The sequence below is a fragment of the Colobus angolensis genome, unplaced genomic scaffold, assembly GCF_000951035.1.
Source record: "Colobus angolensis palliatus isolate OR3802 unplaced genomic scaffold, Cang.pa_1.0 Scaffold137, whole genome shotgun sequence".
NCBI classification, from domain to species: Eukaryota; Metazoa; Chordata; class Mammalia; order Primates; family Cercopithecidae; genus Colobus; species Colobus angolensis.
Window position 1 is genome coordinate 436,863 of NW_012114455.1, and position 20,455 is coordinate 457,317.

The 20,455-nt window shown below is 39.0% G+C and overlaps 1 protein-coding gene across 1 annotated transcript in view; it reads right to left on the reverse strand.

Moving 5' to 3' along the window:
* MSANTD2 (Myb/SANT-like DNA-binding domain containing 2) overlaps nt 1–20,455 on the reverse strand; it is a 34,373-nt gene that overhangs the window by 13,063 nt on the left and 855 nt on the right. The window contains exon 2 of the mRNA XM_011934727.1: nt 20,292–20,448. Coding sequence (XP_011790117.1) covers nt 20,292–20,448 — 157 coding nt within the window. The remainder of the gene's footprint in view (nt 1–20,291; nt 20,449–20,455) is intronic.

A 20,455-nucleotide genomic window follows, 5' to 3' on the forward strand; every position in this document is an offset into this window, starting at 1 on the left:
AGTGTCCTCCAATCCTTTGACTTTCAGGAAATGGGAAGAATTAAATTCTTCCCTGGTAGGGCAAAGTAGAAAACAAACGAAATAAATCATAAAGGCATATGCCAACCAATTCCAGGACTGGCTTAATAATTTTCTCAAAGTTTGCCCCATTTCATACAATCATAAAATATTCACCAGGACAAAACCACTGTTCTAGCTAACTGACCATACGTGGAATGGAGCAATATAATGTGGAGGAACAGAAATACGGCATAACAGCTATATAAATGTATTGTTTAGAACACATTGGCTTGATCAGTCTAAGATGTCAGATGAAAAATAAAGTCAATCTGCGGGGAGGACAGCTTAGTTATAATAGCAGGAAACAATGTTACAAGAAAAAACAAGCAGTGAAACGTTTTCAAATGTAGTTGTCAAGCTGGCCACACTAGAAATGGATTACATAGTTATCTTAATCCACTGCCAAGTACACATGATAAATTTCAGATTCCTTTTACCCAAATGATTAAAGAGCACGCTTATTCACAAACAAGGCCTTAAAAATCACATATCATGCTCCACAAGAGATGAGGACATTTACGCTGGGAGTGAATTTCCAGTGACTGATTTTCTTATAAAATTGTTAAAAATGATACCTCAGACTAAAGCAGATTTGTATTTTGAAGCAACAAAGGTCTTTGAGAAAAAGATCTTATTCCTTTAACATTACTGCTATTGTAACTGTTAAAACTAGTTGCTCTTAGTTAATTGAGGCAACAAAACAAAACACCACCATTTAATATCTTTAAGAAAAACATTAATTTCTTCAGCTATATTTTGTTACTGTGAGCATAAAAGTAGGAAACAAAATTTCTTACATAGCATACACAAATAAAAAACATTTCTGCACACAGTAAGAAAGATGTGAAGAATCTAGCATAAATTTCTATATACATCTTTTAACACAGAGCTGTAACTAATGATCAGGAAATTACCTAAGGCAAAATCCAACTGGGGCCAGCAGAACTTTTGCTACCTTTTTTCTTAGGTATTCTGTTCATTGACATCTGACAAACTGACTTGCCAGTCCCCTAAATCCTTTAAAACCAACCAAACAGAAAAGCCCCAACAAAGTAAAACCAAAAAGAAAAACGCAGCAAACTTGTTTCAGACTTACTGCTACAGAGCAAGTTCTGGCAAATACAAAATGTTTTTATTTTTCAAAATGTCTTTATTCTATCTTTTGCTTTTCCTTCCCAGGGCAGAAGTTCTTAACCTTTTTGAGTCATGGATCCACTCCTCAGAAAAATGCACACAAACACAACCTGTCCCATACAATTTCAAGGGGGTACGTGGACTCACTAAAGAGCTCATACAAGAACCTCTTGTTAAAAAACTCTGCTCTACATACGTAGTTCTTTCCTCCATAAAATAGAACATATATTAGTTTGAAACCCTAAAATAAGGTAAACTTGTATCTTAAGGTTTTATAGGAGATTCTAAAGATTGGAACAACTATTTTAAGTACAATTGTCAGTTCACTCACTCTCCTGTTCATTTAGATGAAGCAGCACTAATATTTCCTTTAAGAGGTAAATTAGCCAAATTCCCGTTTCTTGAAAGAAATAATTTCTATCAGTAAAAGCATACAAGGGCCGGGTACGGTGGCTCATGCCTGTAATCCCAGCACTTTGGGAGGCCGAGGCGGGCGGATCGCCTGAGGTCAGGAGTTTGAGACCAGCCTGGCCAATATGGTATAACCCCGTCTCTACTAAAAAGACAAAAATCAGCCGGGCGTGGTGTTGGGCACCTGTAGTCCCAGCTACTGGGGAAGCTGAGGCAGGAGAATCACCTGAACCTGGGAGGTGGAGGTTGCAGTGAGTCAAGGTCACGCCACCGCACTCCAGCCTGGGTGATAAAGAGACAGACTCTGTCTCAAAAAAAAAAAGAAAAAAAAAAAGTAAAAGCATACAAGGATATTACTTTACTCTTCTAAAAAATATAGCACTTCTTTCTACCTGCTGGGCAAGAAATCTTTTTTTCTGAAGTGATAATTAAGCAATATTAAATGATTCATTAGTTATGCTGATTATCTGTTCCAACTGCATCACACAGTACTTGATCATTCATTATCTGATTATCAATACAGATGCCAGATAAACTACCTTAAGTAACAACTTAAAACCGAAAAACACACATCCAGAAACAAGTACAGTAAAGTAAGCCTTGACTATGTTCCTTAGTAGTCTCTACGGTGAAGCTCTCACGTTTTCCTGCTTTAACACGCCTAATGTCTAAAGGGTCTCACAGGAATAGGCAATGTCTACAATAATTCAATCGTCAACCCAAGGGGATCGCAGTCTAATGTATGACTCTATTAAAACTGTTCCTATTGTGATCATCAATGTCTATTTTTTTTTTTTTTTTGAGACAGAGTCTCGCTCTGTCACCTAGGCTGGAGTGCAGTGGTACAATGTGGGCTCACTGCAACCTCCATCTCCTGGGTTCAAATGATTCTCCTGCCTCAGCCTCCCAAGTAGCTGGGATTACAGGCACCCATCACCATGCTTGGCTAATTTCTATATTTTTAGTAGAGACAAGGTTTCACTATATTGGCCAGGTTGGTCTCAAACTCCTGACCTCAGGTAATCCGCCTGTCTTGGCCTCCCAAAGTGCTGGGATTACAGGCGTGAGCCATTGCGCCCGACCAATGTATTCTTAATAACTGAATGGTCCTCAAACTTTGTCTTTAACTCATTTGACTTCCCTGCAGCATTTGATACTCTCCATCACCTATTGATATCACTGTCTTTGGCAAATGTCTCTTTATAACACTTCTTTTAATACACTGATCCACGGAAGGTGGGTGGAATTGCCTAAGGTTCTAATTACAAACCAGGCTCCATCTTCTAAACATTATGGAGCTGGACTCAGTGGCTCATGCCTATAATTACAGCACTCTGGGAGGCCAAGGCTGGAGGACGCTTCAAGGCCAGGAGTCAAGACCAGCCTGGTCAATATAGCAAGACTTTGTCTATACTTAAAAAAAAAAAAAAAAAAGTCTGGGTGTGGTAGTGTGCACCTGCAGTCTCGGCTACTGAGGAGGCTGAGGCAGGAAGATCCCTTGGGCTTACCATGTAGAGACTGCACTGAGCCATGATCACGCCATTGCACTCTAGCTTGGGCAACAGAGTGAGACCCCTCTCTCTAAAGAATAATAATAATAAAAAAAAATACAAGTTCTGAATGGAAAAGAACCTTAGAGATTTTCTAGTTTATCTTCCTCACTTAACAAATGAGGAACCAAGGCCCAAAGATAAATAAGTATTCCTTTAAGACGAGTTTGGCATATGAAAATTATTAAATGCCACTTAAGAAACTTTAACGTTTCCTAAGAAGTTATTTCACTAGATTGTAAGCTCCATGAGGTAAGGATGTTGTCCACCTTGGTTGTCTCTATTCCCCAAGCCTGGAACAGCGCCTATCACATGAGGCTTATTCAAAATATATATTTATTCAATACATAAATTAACCTAATTTTAAAGTAGTAAATCACTAGCAAGAGGATAAAATTTTTCTTAGCAAAGAACTTCAGAAAATTCATTGCTTAACTAAAACAAATTATAAAGTCAATGAATCTTGATGGGCAGGGCTCCTGAAACCTTTTGAAAATAGCTGGGCAAGGCTATTTTAAAAATATCTATCATTCTTGTTGTTACAGCTTTCTTTGGGCGGGCATGCCACGTGCCAAAATGGAGCTCTGCAGCCCTGTCTAAATTTTTTCTTATGCCTTACAAAGTAAACAAGCAAATGAAATATTCAAGAATATAAGATAGTTCTGTCAAAGACAGGAAGGGGGAAAGACTCGATTGTTTCCTGATTTTAATAGAGTCAAACAGAATGACCGCCACAAACAGATCTTACCTCTCTGGAGCCTCAGTCTTTGTGGGGAACTGTCCAGGATTGAATCCTATCAGCTTGCACTTCATTCTGAATCTGGCTATCAACGACTCACTCACTTTGTGTTTATAACTGGTCAGTACTGCCTCCATGAGAAGAGATTCTTGCCTGGAATATATATTAATAACTCAGGGCCAGGTGCAGTAGCTCAAGCCTATAATCCCAGCACTTTGGGAGGCCAAGGCAGGCAGATCACTTGAGGCCGGGAGTTCCAGACCAGCCTGGTCAACAGGGGAAACCCTGTCTCTACTAAAAATACAAAAATTAGCTGAGTGTGGTGATGCAAACCTGTAATCCCAGCTACTAGGGAGGCTGAGGCATGAGAATTGCTTGAACCCAGGAGGGAGAGGTTGCAGTGAGCTAAGACTGTGCCACTGCACTCCAGCCTGAGTGACAGAGTGAGACTCTGTCTCAAAAAAATAAAAATAAAAAATAAAAGAAAGTAAAAACAACATTTGTAAAAAATATAAAATTCAGGAAATTTTGATTGTCAATGAATATCAAGTTCTAAGTTTTCTAGGTTCCTTCATGCTAGCAGCTGAGGGTCATGCCCATTCAGATTACTAAGAAAAAAACCCTAAAGAAGGACAATACTAATTGTTAAAAACAAACATCTTCCATGACTCAAGGAACTCAATTCATGTAACCATAAAGCTTCTGACTCTATGCTGTGTGTGCTTCTCATGGACACTCATATGATGATCTCAGATGAGCAGTAATATTTGATGCAAGTCACACCTAGCATGCATGTTCATGTATAAGGGCTTCTTTAGGGTACAAGAATCCGTCAAGACACGGAATTCTCAAGTGCTTTTCTAGTTAGAACAATACAGGTCAAAAAAGTAGGGTATACTGAACTATTTCAGTATATAAGCAGCAATAGGTAGCTACAGTCACCAAAGAGAGCAGATAACACTATTTGTCTAGAACTTCCTCCTCACCTGAAAGGGAAAAAAAAAAAAAAAAATCAGTTGTTGGCAAAGAACTGACTGGGATTAGAGGTTATTTTCATTTGACCTCCTACATCACCTCTGAAGTTGCTATGTCAGCACCTCTTTGAATCTTTTTCTCAGTTCATACCTTGGGGGACTACATCAAAGAGGTATTCAGATACACTAAAAATGATACTTTTATTAGTATGTGATATGTAAAACACATTCAAGAAAATTATCTAAAATATTTCTGGCATAGCGGGGGAGAACCAGCCTTCGTTAAAGTACTCCCAAACAACCTCCACTACGAACTAATTATTCCCTGGACAACCATGTCTAAAAATGAAAACCCCCTGCCACCTCAAAACTCTGCACACAGCTTTACCATTACAACATCGTATTGCTTCCCAAATGCGAAGGTGTTTCCATTCATGAGACCAATGTTTAAAAGGGACACTGTGCAGAGCAGGCTTCCCCTGAAGCAGTAGGCCACTTTATTCCTTTCATCTGTTGACCATGTGATTCTCTCAGTTCTGTTGTTATTTTCTTACTAAAAACTACCATCTATAGTGCAAAGATAACCTATAATAGAGATGTTTCCATTAGTAAATTTTACACATTTGGTTATGAGAAAAAGAATCCTGACAGGCAGAAAAAATCATACAAAAACTAAGGTTATCTGAAATCTTCCCTCAAGACCTCTGGGTACAAACATTAAATCCAGATTCATTTACTTGTGAAAATGTAAACATTCAAAAAATATATATTTTTTGCATTTACACAGTGTAAACTACAGGTTATCAATGTACGAAAAGAATACATCTTCATATCCTGACACATATCCTTTCTAAGAAGAACCTGAAAATAAGCATGTTTTATTATAAGCAACTATCCTGGGTGACCTGAACTTATTTAGGAAGTTGTTAGAAATAAATTCAGGCAATCATAACTATTTTTATAGCTCATTTGGTAGAATTTTTATATTCTATTCTTAGCTTTATGAAGATTGCTAAGAGAAACAGCCACATGAACAAATATCTCTTTACCTTCTAAAAAACCAAACATTTTCCTTACGTGGCTCAACGTGCCATGTAATGAAGGTAAATCATAGCTATCATTTCCTGAGTGCCAACTGTGTGCTGAGATTTGCGCTAAGCAATTTACATTATCATTCTTGCTTAACAATAATGTTAACAGAGAGCGTCCCAGGAAACAGAGTCTGAGGAGACTGTGCAGGTTTGCTGGGGAAGGCTCTTGGGAACCGCGCATGTGAGAGACCGAGAAGCAGGGCTGGGCACAGAAAGAAGTTAAAGTAGACAGAGCTGCAACAGCAGCCTCTGCTAATCCTAAAATGAGGTATGGAACTCAGGTTATCCTTCAGAGTTATACCGAATTGAGGCAAGGAGGCTGGACCTTTGTATTTCAGCACTGACCAGTTATTGGATTCAGGCTGCCACCAGAGAGTGGGGGCCTCGTCTTGGGTGAGACAGTTCCCTTGGGCCGAGTGAAATTCTGAAGAAATCAACCAGAAGCCACCAGCAGCCAGCATTCCAGACAGCTAGGGGGGACTAGCATCTCGTTCCTGGAAGAGGGATCTGGGTATCACATTACATATATATTAAGAGATATATGGTGCACCCCTATTTTACAGACAAGAAAATAAGACAGAGAAAGGTTAAGAGCTTATCTGAGGTCACTTTCAGTGTCCTTAATGCAAGTTCATCTTTGGTTTCAAAACTAAGACCTGGTATACTTCTCTTCAGAAGACACTGAAAATTATGGCAAGGCACTGTATTTACTTTTTGCCACAATTGTCAGGAAGCTCATAGATCATTTTAATATTTAGTTTAAGCAAACATATTTACCTAGGTTACTGCTATTTGCCCTGCATCCTGATTTCTTTTCTTCTTTTCTTTCTTCTTCTTTTTAATATGGGGTCTGTGTTGCCCAGGCTGGAGTGCAGTGACTATTTGCAGGGGCAATCATTATGCACAACAGCCTCAAACTCCTGGGCTCAAGTGATCCTCCTGCCTCAGTCTCCCGAGTAGGTGGGACTACAGGCGTGCACCACCACACCAAGCTGGCATTCTCTGTTTTCTTATTTCTTCATTCTACTTTTAGCTTTCTCAATATGCTGATATGTTTTGTTTGGTATATCATATATGAAAAAGCAGTCCATCTCATCCCCATCATCTATCTCTACAAAGTACACAAACCATTTACACATTAGGTAAACAATGGCAGGCGTAAGGTAGTGGACATTCCATATCCTCCTTTGATAAGCCACATCCTTACCTGCTTTTACTGTCAAAAAGTAATTCTACATTGTGTTTCTGCTCATATAATTCAAACTTACTTCTTTTTGGAGGAGTTGGTCATCCAATAAATGCCATCATTTATCTGAGATCTTGAACAAATGACTGAATGAATCTTCTACAATTAAGTCTTACTTACTAGGTTTCAATACTTATTTTAAATTCTTCCTTAGGACTTCCAAATGTCATTGTGTTTCTGATCTTAGGAAACCATAAATTATCTCCAAGAATTTAAAAAATTCTTTTCATTTCAATGACAAGAAATATCAGCATAATGCTGTCCATCTAGGTGTTACTATACGATTTTGGTACTGTATTTATGACTGTTGATAATCGCATTGTTGCCAAAAACATGACTTCGATTGTCAAAATTTAATAAACATGGGCTGATTCAGAAGGAGGTGATATAAGCAAGTGGTTAAGAAGAGCATGGATTCCAGAGAAACACTGCTTAGTCTAGTGTCACCACCTGCAAGCTTTGTGACAAATTAATCTCTCTGTGCCTTAATTTCTTCATCTATATGGCGGGGCTGGTAACAGTACCTCCATCATAGATTTGCTGTATTAAATGAGAAAACATAGCATTTAAGAGTGTCTGCTTAATTGCTTGCACTCAGTAAATATTTGCATTATTATTATAATTATTACAAAAATGATACAGTCACACCATATGGAGACCAAGGGGCCTTATGAATTGAGGTTAGTTCAAGTAAAGTAGTGCAGCAAAGTGTGATATCACGAGGCGCAACATGGGCAGGAGTAACACGTAGGAGTAACATACTCAAAAGAACCCTTACCCTAGCAATCAGTGTCAGAGCCATGTCAAGAAAAGCAAGCTTCAGCTAAACCACATCATCTAAAGCATCATTAAACGAATGCCAGCTTGGTTTTTTTTTTTTGTTTTGGAGACGGAGTCTTGCTGTCGCCCAGGCTGGATGGAGTGCAGTGGCGCAATCTTGGCTCACTGCAACCTCCCCTTCCTGGGTTCAAGCTACTGTTCTACCTCAGCCTCCCAAGTAGCTGGGACTATAAGCATGCACCACCAAGCCCGGCTAATTTTTGTATTTTTAGTAGATACGGGATTTCACCATACTGACCAGGCTGGTCTCAAAGACTTTTTTGATTTTTCGTTTTATTCAAAGTATTTCACACAACTGCTTAACATGTGAACTCTATAGGTAAAAGGAGTTTATATCTAGGAGTACCTATGTAAATAAACATCTTTTTGCCCATACATTATTCAAGTTTCACAAACATCTGGCTATACTGCCATCGTTTCTTTGACTTTTTTCTCAGTTCTTTTATAGATAAAAGCCAATTAGTGCTGGGGGCTGTGGCTCCCAGCACTTTCGGAGGCCAAGGTGGGCAGACTGCCTGAGCCCAGGAGTTAAGAGACCAGCCTGGGCAACATGGTAAAACCCCATCTCTACAAAAAAATACAACAATTAGCTGGGCTTGGTGCCGCTGTAGGCCCAGCTACCAGGAGGCCGAGGTGCAAGGATCACCTGAGCCTGGGGAGGTTGAGGCTGCAGTAAACCGTGATCGTGCCGCTGCACTCTAGCCTGGGCAACAGAGCAAGACCCTGTCTCAAAAAAAAAAAAAAAAGCCAATTAATTAATCATTTTGAAAGATTTATAATCTTGGCAAGAATATGGTGACTAACACACTGACATATAAACCAATGGGGAAAAAGGAATCCTAACTACCCATACAGAGTGAGGATTAGGCCTCACTCACTGGGCAATCTGTTTACAAGAAGCAGAAGGCAGGCAAAATTCAGCATGAATAGAAATATGAATAACCCACAAATGCTCTTGGAGTTAAACAAAATAAAAAGCATGTAGATCTTTCATTCCTTTTTTGGTGCATAGAAATTTACTGGAATTAAAATCAGACTTACCACTACTGTTTCTTGAAAAATAACAAAAGGTTTCATGGATATATGGTTACGCTGCAGTGAAGAAGTTAGAATTTTTTTCCTGATTTTTCCTCTTAATTTTATAGTGTGCTTATATTACTTATATAAGGAAAAAAGTAATTATTTGTACTGTTCTCAAATTGGCACAACTCTGATTGCTCAAGGCCCAACTATTAGCCATGTTTTCTAAACTGTACAACAGAGAAGGGCTCTCTCCTGGTTTTGCTTAAGACTGACTCTTCAGGGCTCCACATAATGCCTGGCACAATGAGCATCATAGCAGATGCTCATGAACTGATGGCTGAATGAGTAAGAATGTAGCACTTTGCTGCTTGGTGGTACAAACCTCAATGACAACTGGATATACATAAGACAAAGGAATGATATAAAATCATGTAAATAATTCTTAATAAAACAATAGCAAATGAACTTCTTTCATAAGCATAATGAGAAGTATAGAGCTCAACTTCAACGATTCATCAAGGAATATCATATTTGAGGGTCTTTTTCCCTAACTGTGTTAATTGCTTAATTACATATTTTAAACATCACATTATTTTCTACCAAAATGTAAGCTCTTTGAAGGCAGGGGTTTTTGTGTCAGTTTTGTTCACTGAGGTATTCCCAGAGCCCAAATCAATGCCTAACATGTAAATGGGGTGCAACACATTTTTGTTGAATGAATGAATGGAAAATTCCTTAAGATGGTGTACAGGTAGTGGAGATACCAAGTATTAGGTTGAAGCGCTTTTTGACCTATCCTATTCTTTCTAAATTATAAACCAGCTATTTCCCTTTAGAGAAAAGTATTTGTAAATTAAAAAAATAATAAAAGCAGTTTTGGGTACATATGAACTTTTATTCTGATTTTATTAATATCAATTACAAACATAATTGGTTTATTTGAATCAAGTAATCTGAAGATAGTAGAGAGACAGTACTATAAATTTCAAAGGCTATTACAACAAAGTAGTCTTACATAGGCTGAGAAAATGCAACTAGAAAGCATATCTAAGTAAACAACTTCTACTATTGTTATTTATATTGAATGAAGTAATATTTGATAGCCCAAAATATATAATTTATGAATACAGCCAAGAACACACACATAAAATAAAATGATGGCTGCTGTTTCTAAAATGCCTGAGAATAAACACAGGTTTGTATTTTACTAGAGTAACAACACATCCTACTAAGTGAAAAGGTAACACTCACTTGATTAGTGCCAAAAAAAAAAAAAAGAAGTCTTTCCATTGGCTTTCAAGAACTTTTCCCAACTAAAAATAGTTGAGAATTATACAGATTTAAACACATGCCTTTTTCCACAGCAGACATCTTTCAATTATTTAGAACAATCGGAGGGGAGGGGAACTCTGCATTGATTATGAACTCCAGATAATTTGTAACATATGCATAGAAGGCACAGATCCACTAAGCATTCATTTTCAACACTGAATGAAGCTTCCGCAATGGTAAATACTAATAGCACACAGAACACAGTGGAGGAACCCCACATCATGAAACAGAATTAAATAATATCTAGTCATAACTGCAATCCTAACAGTGAATTGTTTTTAAAAGTTCTTCAGAGTACTGGTCTGTTGTTTTTGAAACTCAAAAGGTTTTCCTCCTATTTTATTTCATTTGTTTTAACATTACACAGATATAATTTTCCACAGAAAAAAACTGCTGGTTCTACATTAACGTAACACTAGGAGCACAAATCCAGGTATCTATCTACATGACACTTAACATTTGAAATATTAGATCTGAATTTTAGTGCTTACTCTCCGGTAATACTGTGAAAAAGTCGGGGGGAAAGCAGGATAATCACTTCTGAAGACTGGGAAGCAGAACTGAAGAGTCTGTAGAGACTATATGCTAGAGGCCATACGGACAGGAATGTCTTCATTTGGTATTGTAGTTGGTTTTCCTTGGTTTCTTAGAAATCAAGCCTAAAAACTTCAGCTATGAAATATTGTTATGGTCTTTGATGACCGCAGCCAAGAATCCTCTGTGTAAGTTGGTAGAGAAGTAGATACTGAGTTGTCTCACAGGTTAGGATCTAACAAATTCTGGAAATTAAAATTCCCAGATTCTTCGAACAGGTCCTTGGTTTTGATGTATATAAAATTTATTCTTGTGTCTCCATCTTCATTACCACTGCTTTATTTCACTTTCCATCTATCTTGCCGCAAGAAGCCTCTAAATGACCTTTGTGCTTCCAGTCTTACCCTTTTGATTCTCCACATTACAGTCAGTGACTGTTTTAAAATTTAAGACTAGCCATGTCATTGCCTGGCTTAAAATCCTTTGATGATTAGAATAAAGTCCAAACACTTTAGCACATCACCTGACCTCTTGTTTAAGTCTCCAGTCTCATTTCTTACTACTTCCCACTGCCCCGCTTCACTCTTTATCTCAAACCCTAGGCTCAAACTACATCTATCTAAAACTACATAATATAATTTCACCAGAATATCTAGGACAGGAACTGTTGCAAATTAATGTTTCTGGAGTTTCAATATCTTAAGTCTAAAAGAACACAACGAATGAAAAAATAACTATTGATCTCACTGTATTATCTTCTAGTCCTCTTTTAACTGTAGCTTATGGCCCATTAGTGGGTTGCACAATTAATTTTAGCAAGTTGTGACCACCTTGGTCAAAAGAATGGCAGCTCCCATCCTTCCAGACTTTCTTTGCACCAGCATTTGGTAAGGGCGTTTCTGGAGACAGCCAAGACTGTGGCTGGGGAAGGGGAAAGATGGGAGGTACCACAGGGACTGGGGTGAAAAGGGGAGCCAATGCTGACAAGCACTGGGGAGGAGGAGGAGGATGTGGGGAGGATGGGGGCAGAGAAAGATGCCCTGCCAGGGCAGGTATTGTGTTAGGTGCATTCACTGTGTATACTGTTATGAAAGAGGCTCTACAGCTGGAGTGTCTGCCTTCAACTAGAACAGAACATATGAGAGTATATTACATGCAGTTAAGTATAGTGCCATTATGTGGATTAAGTTAATATTTACAAAGCACTTAGAATAGTGCATGGCACATAGAAAATACTATGTAAGTGTTGGTTATAATCACTGTTTTGCGAAATTTGTTTCAGTTATACATATATGTTATGCGACTACTAAGTCCCAGGATAAAATATATTTCTTCTTCCTGCGAATTGTGGTCAAAAAAAGATGCACTGCTTTGGTTTTACTTTCTAGCATACAAATTAAGAAATGAGATATATAATGGATATTTACTCAACTGCAATTCAACGCCATGAAAAAGTTGTTACTCATCACAACATATAAGTGACCTGGAATTGGTATGTTCATTACAATGTCTCCCAAAACTACTGGCTCCACCATTCTACGTGGTTATGACACCATCAAGGCATCATTTATGACTCCTACATCACTCTTCCACCACATGCCATGCAATACTGGCAAATTATTCTTCAATTGAAAAGCATGACTTTTTAAACAGCTGAACACTTAAAGATTTTTGAAAGTGTATGACTGTTTGGATACTTCCAGTTTTACATTCTTTGGTAAGTATATCTCACTATATTTGCAGTTTGCACTATTCTAGGTTATGCTGCCTCTGAGCTTTTACACCAGCTATTCATCTACCTTTGAGTCCACCTTCATCTTCAGGATCCACCTTTTGAAAGCCTAGGATGTGTGTGCTCCTATAGCACCATGAGCATAACATTAACATGACAACACAAGACCTTGCTCACAATATTGTAATTTATTCTTTAGTAATCTGACTCCTTTATTAGAAGACGGACATCTTGAAGGTGATGGTATACTACCGTAATTCTCGGACCTACTGCACTAGGCACTCAAATATCTGTTGATGAATAATGATAAAAATAAAGAACTTATTTCAGACCTTAGCATTTAAAGAAACCTTGTGATGAATCCGTCAGTTGAATCTGATGACAGGGAATGAGCAAAATATCTAAATCCCGCCCCCCCCCACCACCTGCCAGATACCTGAACTTTAGCCAAGAGTTAAGCCCCACACTTTCCCCTGTAACCTTTCCCTGTTTTCCTCTGGTTTTCTAATGGCAAGGGAATTCAGGAGTTCAGCACCGCTGCATCAGCCAAGAAAGATATCAAAAAGATACTGAGTTCTAAAGCAGCAGTATTTAACTGGGGCAGCCTCCTTTAATAACTGATGGAGGCAATTTGAAACCTTAGGGATTCCTGTCATTCCCTCTCTTATTTATATTGTTTAAGTTATCAATCTTGGCCCCTGAATTTAGAATAACCAAAACAATATAGGCTAGTGATATTGTTTCTTTTAAATGTAACTTGAGTATTTCCTTAACACCAAAATTTTCAAGAGACAGTTGATAAAACTCACAAATAATGATTTAATGTGTATTTTTCAGATTCAGTTTGCTATTCAGTACATTTTATCGCCAATTCTCATCATAGTCATCTCACACCAGACTTAACATTTTCTATGTCCTGCTAACTTCCTATAGATTTCCAAACACATGATGAAAAATTTTAATGTCAGCTTAAAAATCTTCCAGAGGATACACGGATTTCAAAGTCTTTTGGGAGTACACAAGCAAAAAGTTTGAATACTCATTATTCAAAAGCTGTTCTGGCCAACAAAACAGTCAAAATAGGTGGCTATTTAAATGTAAATTAGATAAAATTAAAATTCAATTTTGCAGTCACACGCTAGCCACATTTCAAGTCCTCAATAGCCACCTGTGGCTAGTAATGCCGTACTGGACAGTGCAAATTCAGAACACTTCCACCGTCACAGTCAATTCTACTGGACAGGGCTCACCTAGGGAACCTAAAGTATGCACTGTTTGCCCTAGTGAGTTGAAGTTACAAGACTTTTCCTCCTGGCACCTCCTGGAATGGTGGGCCATTTTTCTTGACTTTTATCAAGGTTCCTCCTACACAGGGGTAAAGTGACAGAAAGGTCAAGAAGGAACCTTGAGCTCCCCCTAGAGGTTTGAGTAGGTGGCCACGAGAATCCTTTTACAAAGATGAATTTAATACTGTGAATAACAACTTTTTACCTGACACTGTTCAATATGGTAGCCACTAGTCACATATGCCTATTTATAATTTAAAATTGAATTAATTAAATATAATTGAATATTATGTTTCTCAGGCACAATGCCTCATATTTTAAAGGCTGAATAGCCACATGTGACCAGTGGCTATCATACTGAACTGAGGTAGACAGAGAATATTTCCATCATCACAAAATTTTATGGAACAGTACTATTTGTACTACATGCTTTCTAAATTATTTTTTCCTTTAACATATTCTCTTAATGAAGTAACCAGAATATTTAACTCCACCCTTCACCATATTTCCAAAAATGCCAGAAAATAAATCCAGAATCCTACTCATTCACAGTTTTAACATGTGCTTGTTAGCTCCTTTCCTTCTAAAACTGAAAGTTTAAGTATAAGCATATGATTGGTAGTCAGAGATGGTCTATTCTTTGAGGATACACATCAAACCTCTGTCAAATTCATAAGCAGATAAGCAAAGGGGAAGGCACAAGAGTTCAGATAACATTGGGATGGTAACAACAGAGCCTAAATATATCAAAAATAACAGAAAATAAATCTAAATCTTCCTTATGAACTATTTGAGTAGCTTATCATATTTCTTAGAAATCTTTTGATGAGAAGGCAGAAGAAATGTCTTGTATGCAAACACCAAAAAGAAGTCCTCAGAGATGGGCAGAGTCTATTAAAATGCTTATTAGGGACAATGGTAGTTTTTTGCTCCAAGTTAGTTATCTTTGCCCTGTTGCTTCTTACAAATAAATAATTGCAAGGCTTCAGAGCTAAAATGAAAGACCAAATATACTATATGGTGACTTTCCTGTTAAAGTACAAAATTTGTTCCAAAGATGATGACAATTACTGATGAATAAATCTAAGCAATGTCCCTAGAAAATTAATCATTTTGTTTTCTGAGCAGAAGGCTCTTTTATCTTTTATTGATTATTTATGTATTTTGAGACAGGGTCTCACTCTGTCACCCAGGCTGAAGTTCAGTGGCGCAATCTCGGCTCTGCAACCTCCACCTCCCAAGCTCAAGCGATCCTCCCACTTCAGCCTTCTCAGGAGTTATAACTACAAGTGTGTGCCACCACGCCCGGCTAATTTTTTGTATTTTTGGTAGAGATGGGTTTCACCATGTTGTCCACGCTGGTCTCCAACTCCTGAGCTCACGTGATCTGCCCACCTCAGCCTCCCAAAGTACTGGGATTACAGGCATGAACCACCATGCCCGGCGTCTTTTACCATTTTAAAATTTGTCTGATGAGCGACCAGCACTGATTCAGAAAAGGCAAATCTTTTAGGTCACATACAATCACCCTGCATTTCATCTTGAGGCACAGCTAGAAGTACACATCTGTTTCAAAGACACAAAGCCAACATTCAAGAGGCAAATTTTTGGAGAACACCCAAAAATATGGGACTCGAGAATGAGTTTTGCAGTGCATCAGATTAACTGACTGAAGTGTGAATGTAGCATCTGGCTCAGAGTGAATGCTTTCATGAATTCCAAGTCTAGATAGGTCTTTCAACTACTACAGTATGGCCAGCGATGAGATTGCCCCCTCCTTTGAAGTCATGATGCTTATAGTCTGCTTTAGGCAAATAACACTAAATCAAGTACTGCCTTGCATTCCATCCCTTGTGTTGTCTTGTCCAGCTTTTTAACTCATTGATGTATGTATACAAGCTTCAACTGGATTTTATGCTCATGCTCTTGGGCTACAGGAATTGTACATTATACTTCTTTTATTTATTTTTATTTTTAAAGCTACAGTTCTTTTATTCATCCTAACACCTAGCAGACAGTCCTCCACATAGGAAGTACTTAAGTATTCGGTGACTGGAGATATGAAGAAAAGGCCTATAGTAAAAGAGAAAAATCATGCAATCACTAGACAAAAAACTACCTAGATTTGTGTATCTGACTCCAAAATTGGGCTGGAATTGTTAGCAGACAAATTTTCCTCTGCAAACAAACAAAAATGCAACAAAACTTCAAGATAAACAATCTATGTAGTAAGGCAGTGTCAAATACATCCGTTTTACCCAAACGACAGAGCAAATACCAATAAGATGACAGACATCAAAATCAAACTTTGCAGCAATAAACAAATGTTTATATCTGACAGTAAACTAAAATCTTGTGTGCTTAGAAATATGTTCATTTAGACAGTATTAAAAAGTAGGATGTTAGTCTCAAAATCCAAGAGTTAAATTACTAATTCAATTTCACTATTTATAATTTTAGTACTTTTACTGTATAGATAAGGGGACCAAGGCACAGTTCAGAGAAGGTAAGTGACATGCTTTAAGGTGATTCAGGAAGGTGGTCAGAAAAGGGTGCAATAAGACTCAGCTTCCTGATCCTTTATATAGTGTGAAGAAGGCTGCTAATCAGAAATTATCTGACTAAGGGAAGGTTTGCATGGAAAAATTAAAGTTGCTATATATCTCTTCCTTTTAAAGTTAGAAGAAATTATTTACTGGGTTTCATAGTTGAATTCTTTTTTTTTAAGAGACCAGGTCTCACTATGTTGCCCAAGCTGGAGAACAGTGGTTATTTACAGGTACTGTGATCATGGCACACTGCAGCCTCAAATTCATGAGCTCAAGTGATCCTCCCACCTCACCCTCTAAAGTAGCTGGGACAACAGGGAAGCGCTACTGTACCCGGCTCATAACTGAATTTTTGACAGGAATTTCAAATATATTAGACCAGAAATGTAATTGATTCACACATATTCCTTCTCTGAGAGCCTCTGACACTGAGTTCACCCGTACTTTACTCTGCATAAGAAGTTCCTCCTTTTCCTTTTCCACATCTTACTACTTTGTTTCTATTTTGAAAATATAAAGCAAAAAGTATTACTAAGTTTCTTTTTGTAGTTCTCATCAACACAACAAAGTGAAAGATTTTTGAACTACTTGTTTTAAATCTGCCTTTCTGAAACTGGGATCTAATGACTTGTTTTCAGAGGTTTGAGATTCTCTGAGATTTTAAGGTGGTAGTTTTATTTTCACAAGCATAATCTTGAGTTACTTGAACATCCACTTCATAATTGTGTAGGAATATGATTTCAGTGACCACATTTGCTTCTGTGCTGAAAATTACATTCACACTAAATCTCCTCAAATGCAGTATTCTTCAGACTGGGTTCCAGAGTCTGTTTTTGCGTTAAACAGCGTTATTATTGAATTATACTGCTGCAGATTTTTATATTTTCCAAAATTCTCTTTCTAGATTTCATTTGGTGAATTAATTAAATAAGGCCGGGTGTGGTGGCTATCGCCTATAATCCCAGCACTTTGGGAGGCCAAGGTAGGAGGATCACTTGATCCTAGGAGTTTGAGATCAGTCTAGGCAACACAGTGAGATCCTGTTCCTAAAAAAATTAAAATACACAATTCAAAAATTAGCTGGGTGTGGCAGTAAATGCCTATAGTCCTAGCTACTCAGGAAGCTGAGGCGGGAGGGTCACTTAGGTCCAGGAGTTCAAGGCTGCAGTGAGCTATGATCACGCTACTGCACTCCAGCTTAGGCAACAGAGCAAAGCCCTGTCTCCATTAAAAATAAACTTAAAACAAATTTTAAAAATGTAGTGTCTACTATATGATAGTACAGCAGTGAATAAGAGAGACCAGAACCTGTCCTTAGCTTATCAATCTGGCAGGAAAACTCAACTAATGAAAACTTACTAATGAAAAAGTCTGGGTTGATTGAAATCACATAAAGAGTAGAGCACTTTAAAACACAAAACAGTTATCTGCCCTCCTTGTTAACAGCTATAATGGATCAGAGAACCCATACTCATCAGCACATTCTCAAAATATCCTAAGAGCTTGAGGTCAACTTGGTTTTACCTGTTTGGACACAGGTAAGTTGATCCTCTTTTAAAAATTACTCAAAATTATTCAAGTAAGATAAATCTCCTTTTCTTGCTTTAAGTTATCCTTCTCATAACTGGACAATGAAACAACCCAATTAGACACTCCCTGGTTGAGAAACAATTTTATGGAGAGATTTCTATTCAGTGACGTTTTGACAATACACTTTTTCTGTGTGATTGGGAAGTTTCTACGGACAGAAATTAATCGAGCTAAAACAGTTTAAAATGCCTAAAGTGCACTTCTTTTTTTTTTTTTTTTTTTTTTGAGACGGAGTCTCCCTCTGTCGCCCAGGCTGGAGTGCAGTGGCCGGATCTCAGCTCACTGCAAGCTCCGCCCCCCGGGTTTACACCTCCCGGGTTTCCTGCCTCAGCCTTCCGAGTAGCTGGGACTACGGGCACCCGCCACCTCGCCCGGCTAGTTTTTTGTATTTTTTTTAGTAGAGACGGGGTTTCACCGTGTTAGCCAGGATGGTCTCGATCTCCTGACCTCGTGATCCGCCCGTCTTGGCCTCCCAAAGTGCTGGGATTACAGGCTTGAGCCACCGCACACGGCCTAAAGTGCACTTCTAACTCTAGAAAAGGTCATGGATAGACGCTAACCAAGACAGTACAAAAACTCTCCCAAAAATTAAACCTTGGCTGGGCACAGTGGCTCACGCCTGTAATCCTAGTGCTTTGGGAGACTGAGGCAGGATAGCTTGAGACCAGGGAGCTAAAATCAGCCTGAACAACGTAGAAGACCCTGTCTCTAAAAAAAAAAAAAAAAATTTTTAAGGAGCCAGGTGTGGTGGGGCATGCCTGTAGTCCTTGCTACTGGGGAGGATTGTTCAAGCCCAGGAGTTCTTCAGGTTGGGCAAGAAAGAGTCTGAGCCCAGGAGAACTTCAGCTTGGGCAAGAGAGGGAGATCCTGTCTCTAAATATACATAAATAAAAGTTAAAATTTAACCTTAATGACTCTGAACAAATGAGATTCAGAGAAGAGCAGCCTTGTCCTGTTAGCTACTACTTTAATGTCCTTGTCAAAAAAAAAAGGGAGAGCTTAAGAAGTCCCAAAGATACATGTTATCAAATACACTAATTTAAATTAGTAATGGAGTAATTAATGGGTGGCAAATTGCTTGAACAATAGAAGGTTTTAAATATCTTAGTTTCTGGACCAAGTTTTCTAAGCAACAACATCCCCAAAGAAATACTACTGGAGCCAAGACCTGGAGAACTTTGGTGCAATTTCCCTCTTTTAGCTTACTCTAACTCATGATTGCGCCTATTAGACTTTATTCTTGTTCTTTAGTGTGATCATTCTTATTTATGATTGTTCTTGGTGGCTTTTATCCCCCCTCAAGAAGTTCCCAGAAAAAGTGCCAGCTGTATCAGAAAAGAAGTGCAGAGATAATAGGACTAAGTAGTATAAGCAGTTCAGTTAAACCTGGGAGAATCCTACCACAATCTTTTTAGCAGCCACCACAATGAGGAAATGAGCTTAACTAAAATACAACTCCTTATCTGCCAATAATACAAATATGAACGCCTGAAGTCAGTAGTAGTAGCAAAATCTTAACCTGGCTAAGATTTCTAGCCCAAATTAAACCTCTGCATTTAAACATGCAGGTACACAAGGATGGCCAGATGCACACTGAGAGTTCTACTTGTCACCACATCCGGCACAGTAACTGAAGCAGGGAAAAACTGGCTTTCCTGAAGGAGCTTCCTAAGAAACCGCAGGGCCTCAAGCCAATCTTAACTCTGGAGGCATCGACAATCCAAATTCCAGACCAACTCTTGGCCAAGCTAACTTTGATGGTGTCCACTAACTCCACGGTAACAATACACAATCCGGCTACAATCAAGCCTTTCCAATTCTCCAAAGCATCTCTAGTCTTACTCGTCCTTCGTAGCTCAAGATAGAAGCAAAGCGACTGACACAAAGGCCAGTCGTCCCAAGGCGCTTTTTCTATGGCTCCGCTACGGCCACTTATTAAATATTCCTAAACTGGGGGCTCAATGCCCCCTCTTCTGCCCTTCCTCAATCCCGCCCCGGCCGGTAAGCCTCTGACTGGGAGCCCCTCCGCCTGAAACAAAGCGAGGGGCCCCGGCGGTGGGGGCAAGAGGCGCCCGCGGCACGGGGACTGCCGCACGGCGCACAATGAGAAACTACCAACTTCAGAGCGCAGGAACATCCTCAATTGGCAAGAAAGAGGGGCGGCGGCAGGCACGCCCAACTTCAAACTCAGGAAACCTACGGGCTGGCGGCCATCTGGGAAAAAGCCCCCTTCCCAGGGAGAGAAGAAAAAGGCGGAGGAGATGCAAATCGCCCACCGGGCCCCGGAGGGGAGCCCTGCTCTCAGACCGGCCCCTGCCCCCGAGGCCCGCTTCCCCGCCTTCTCTGCCTCTGGTTCGCTGCCCC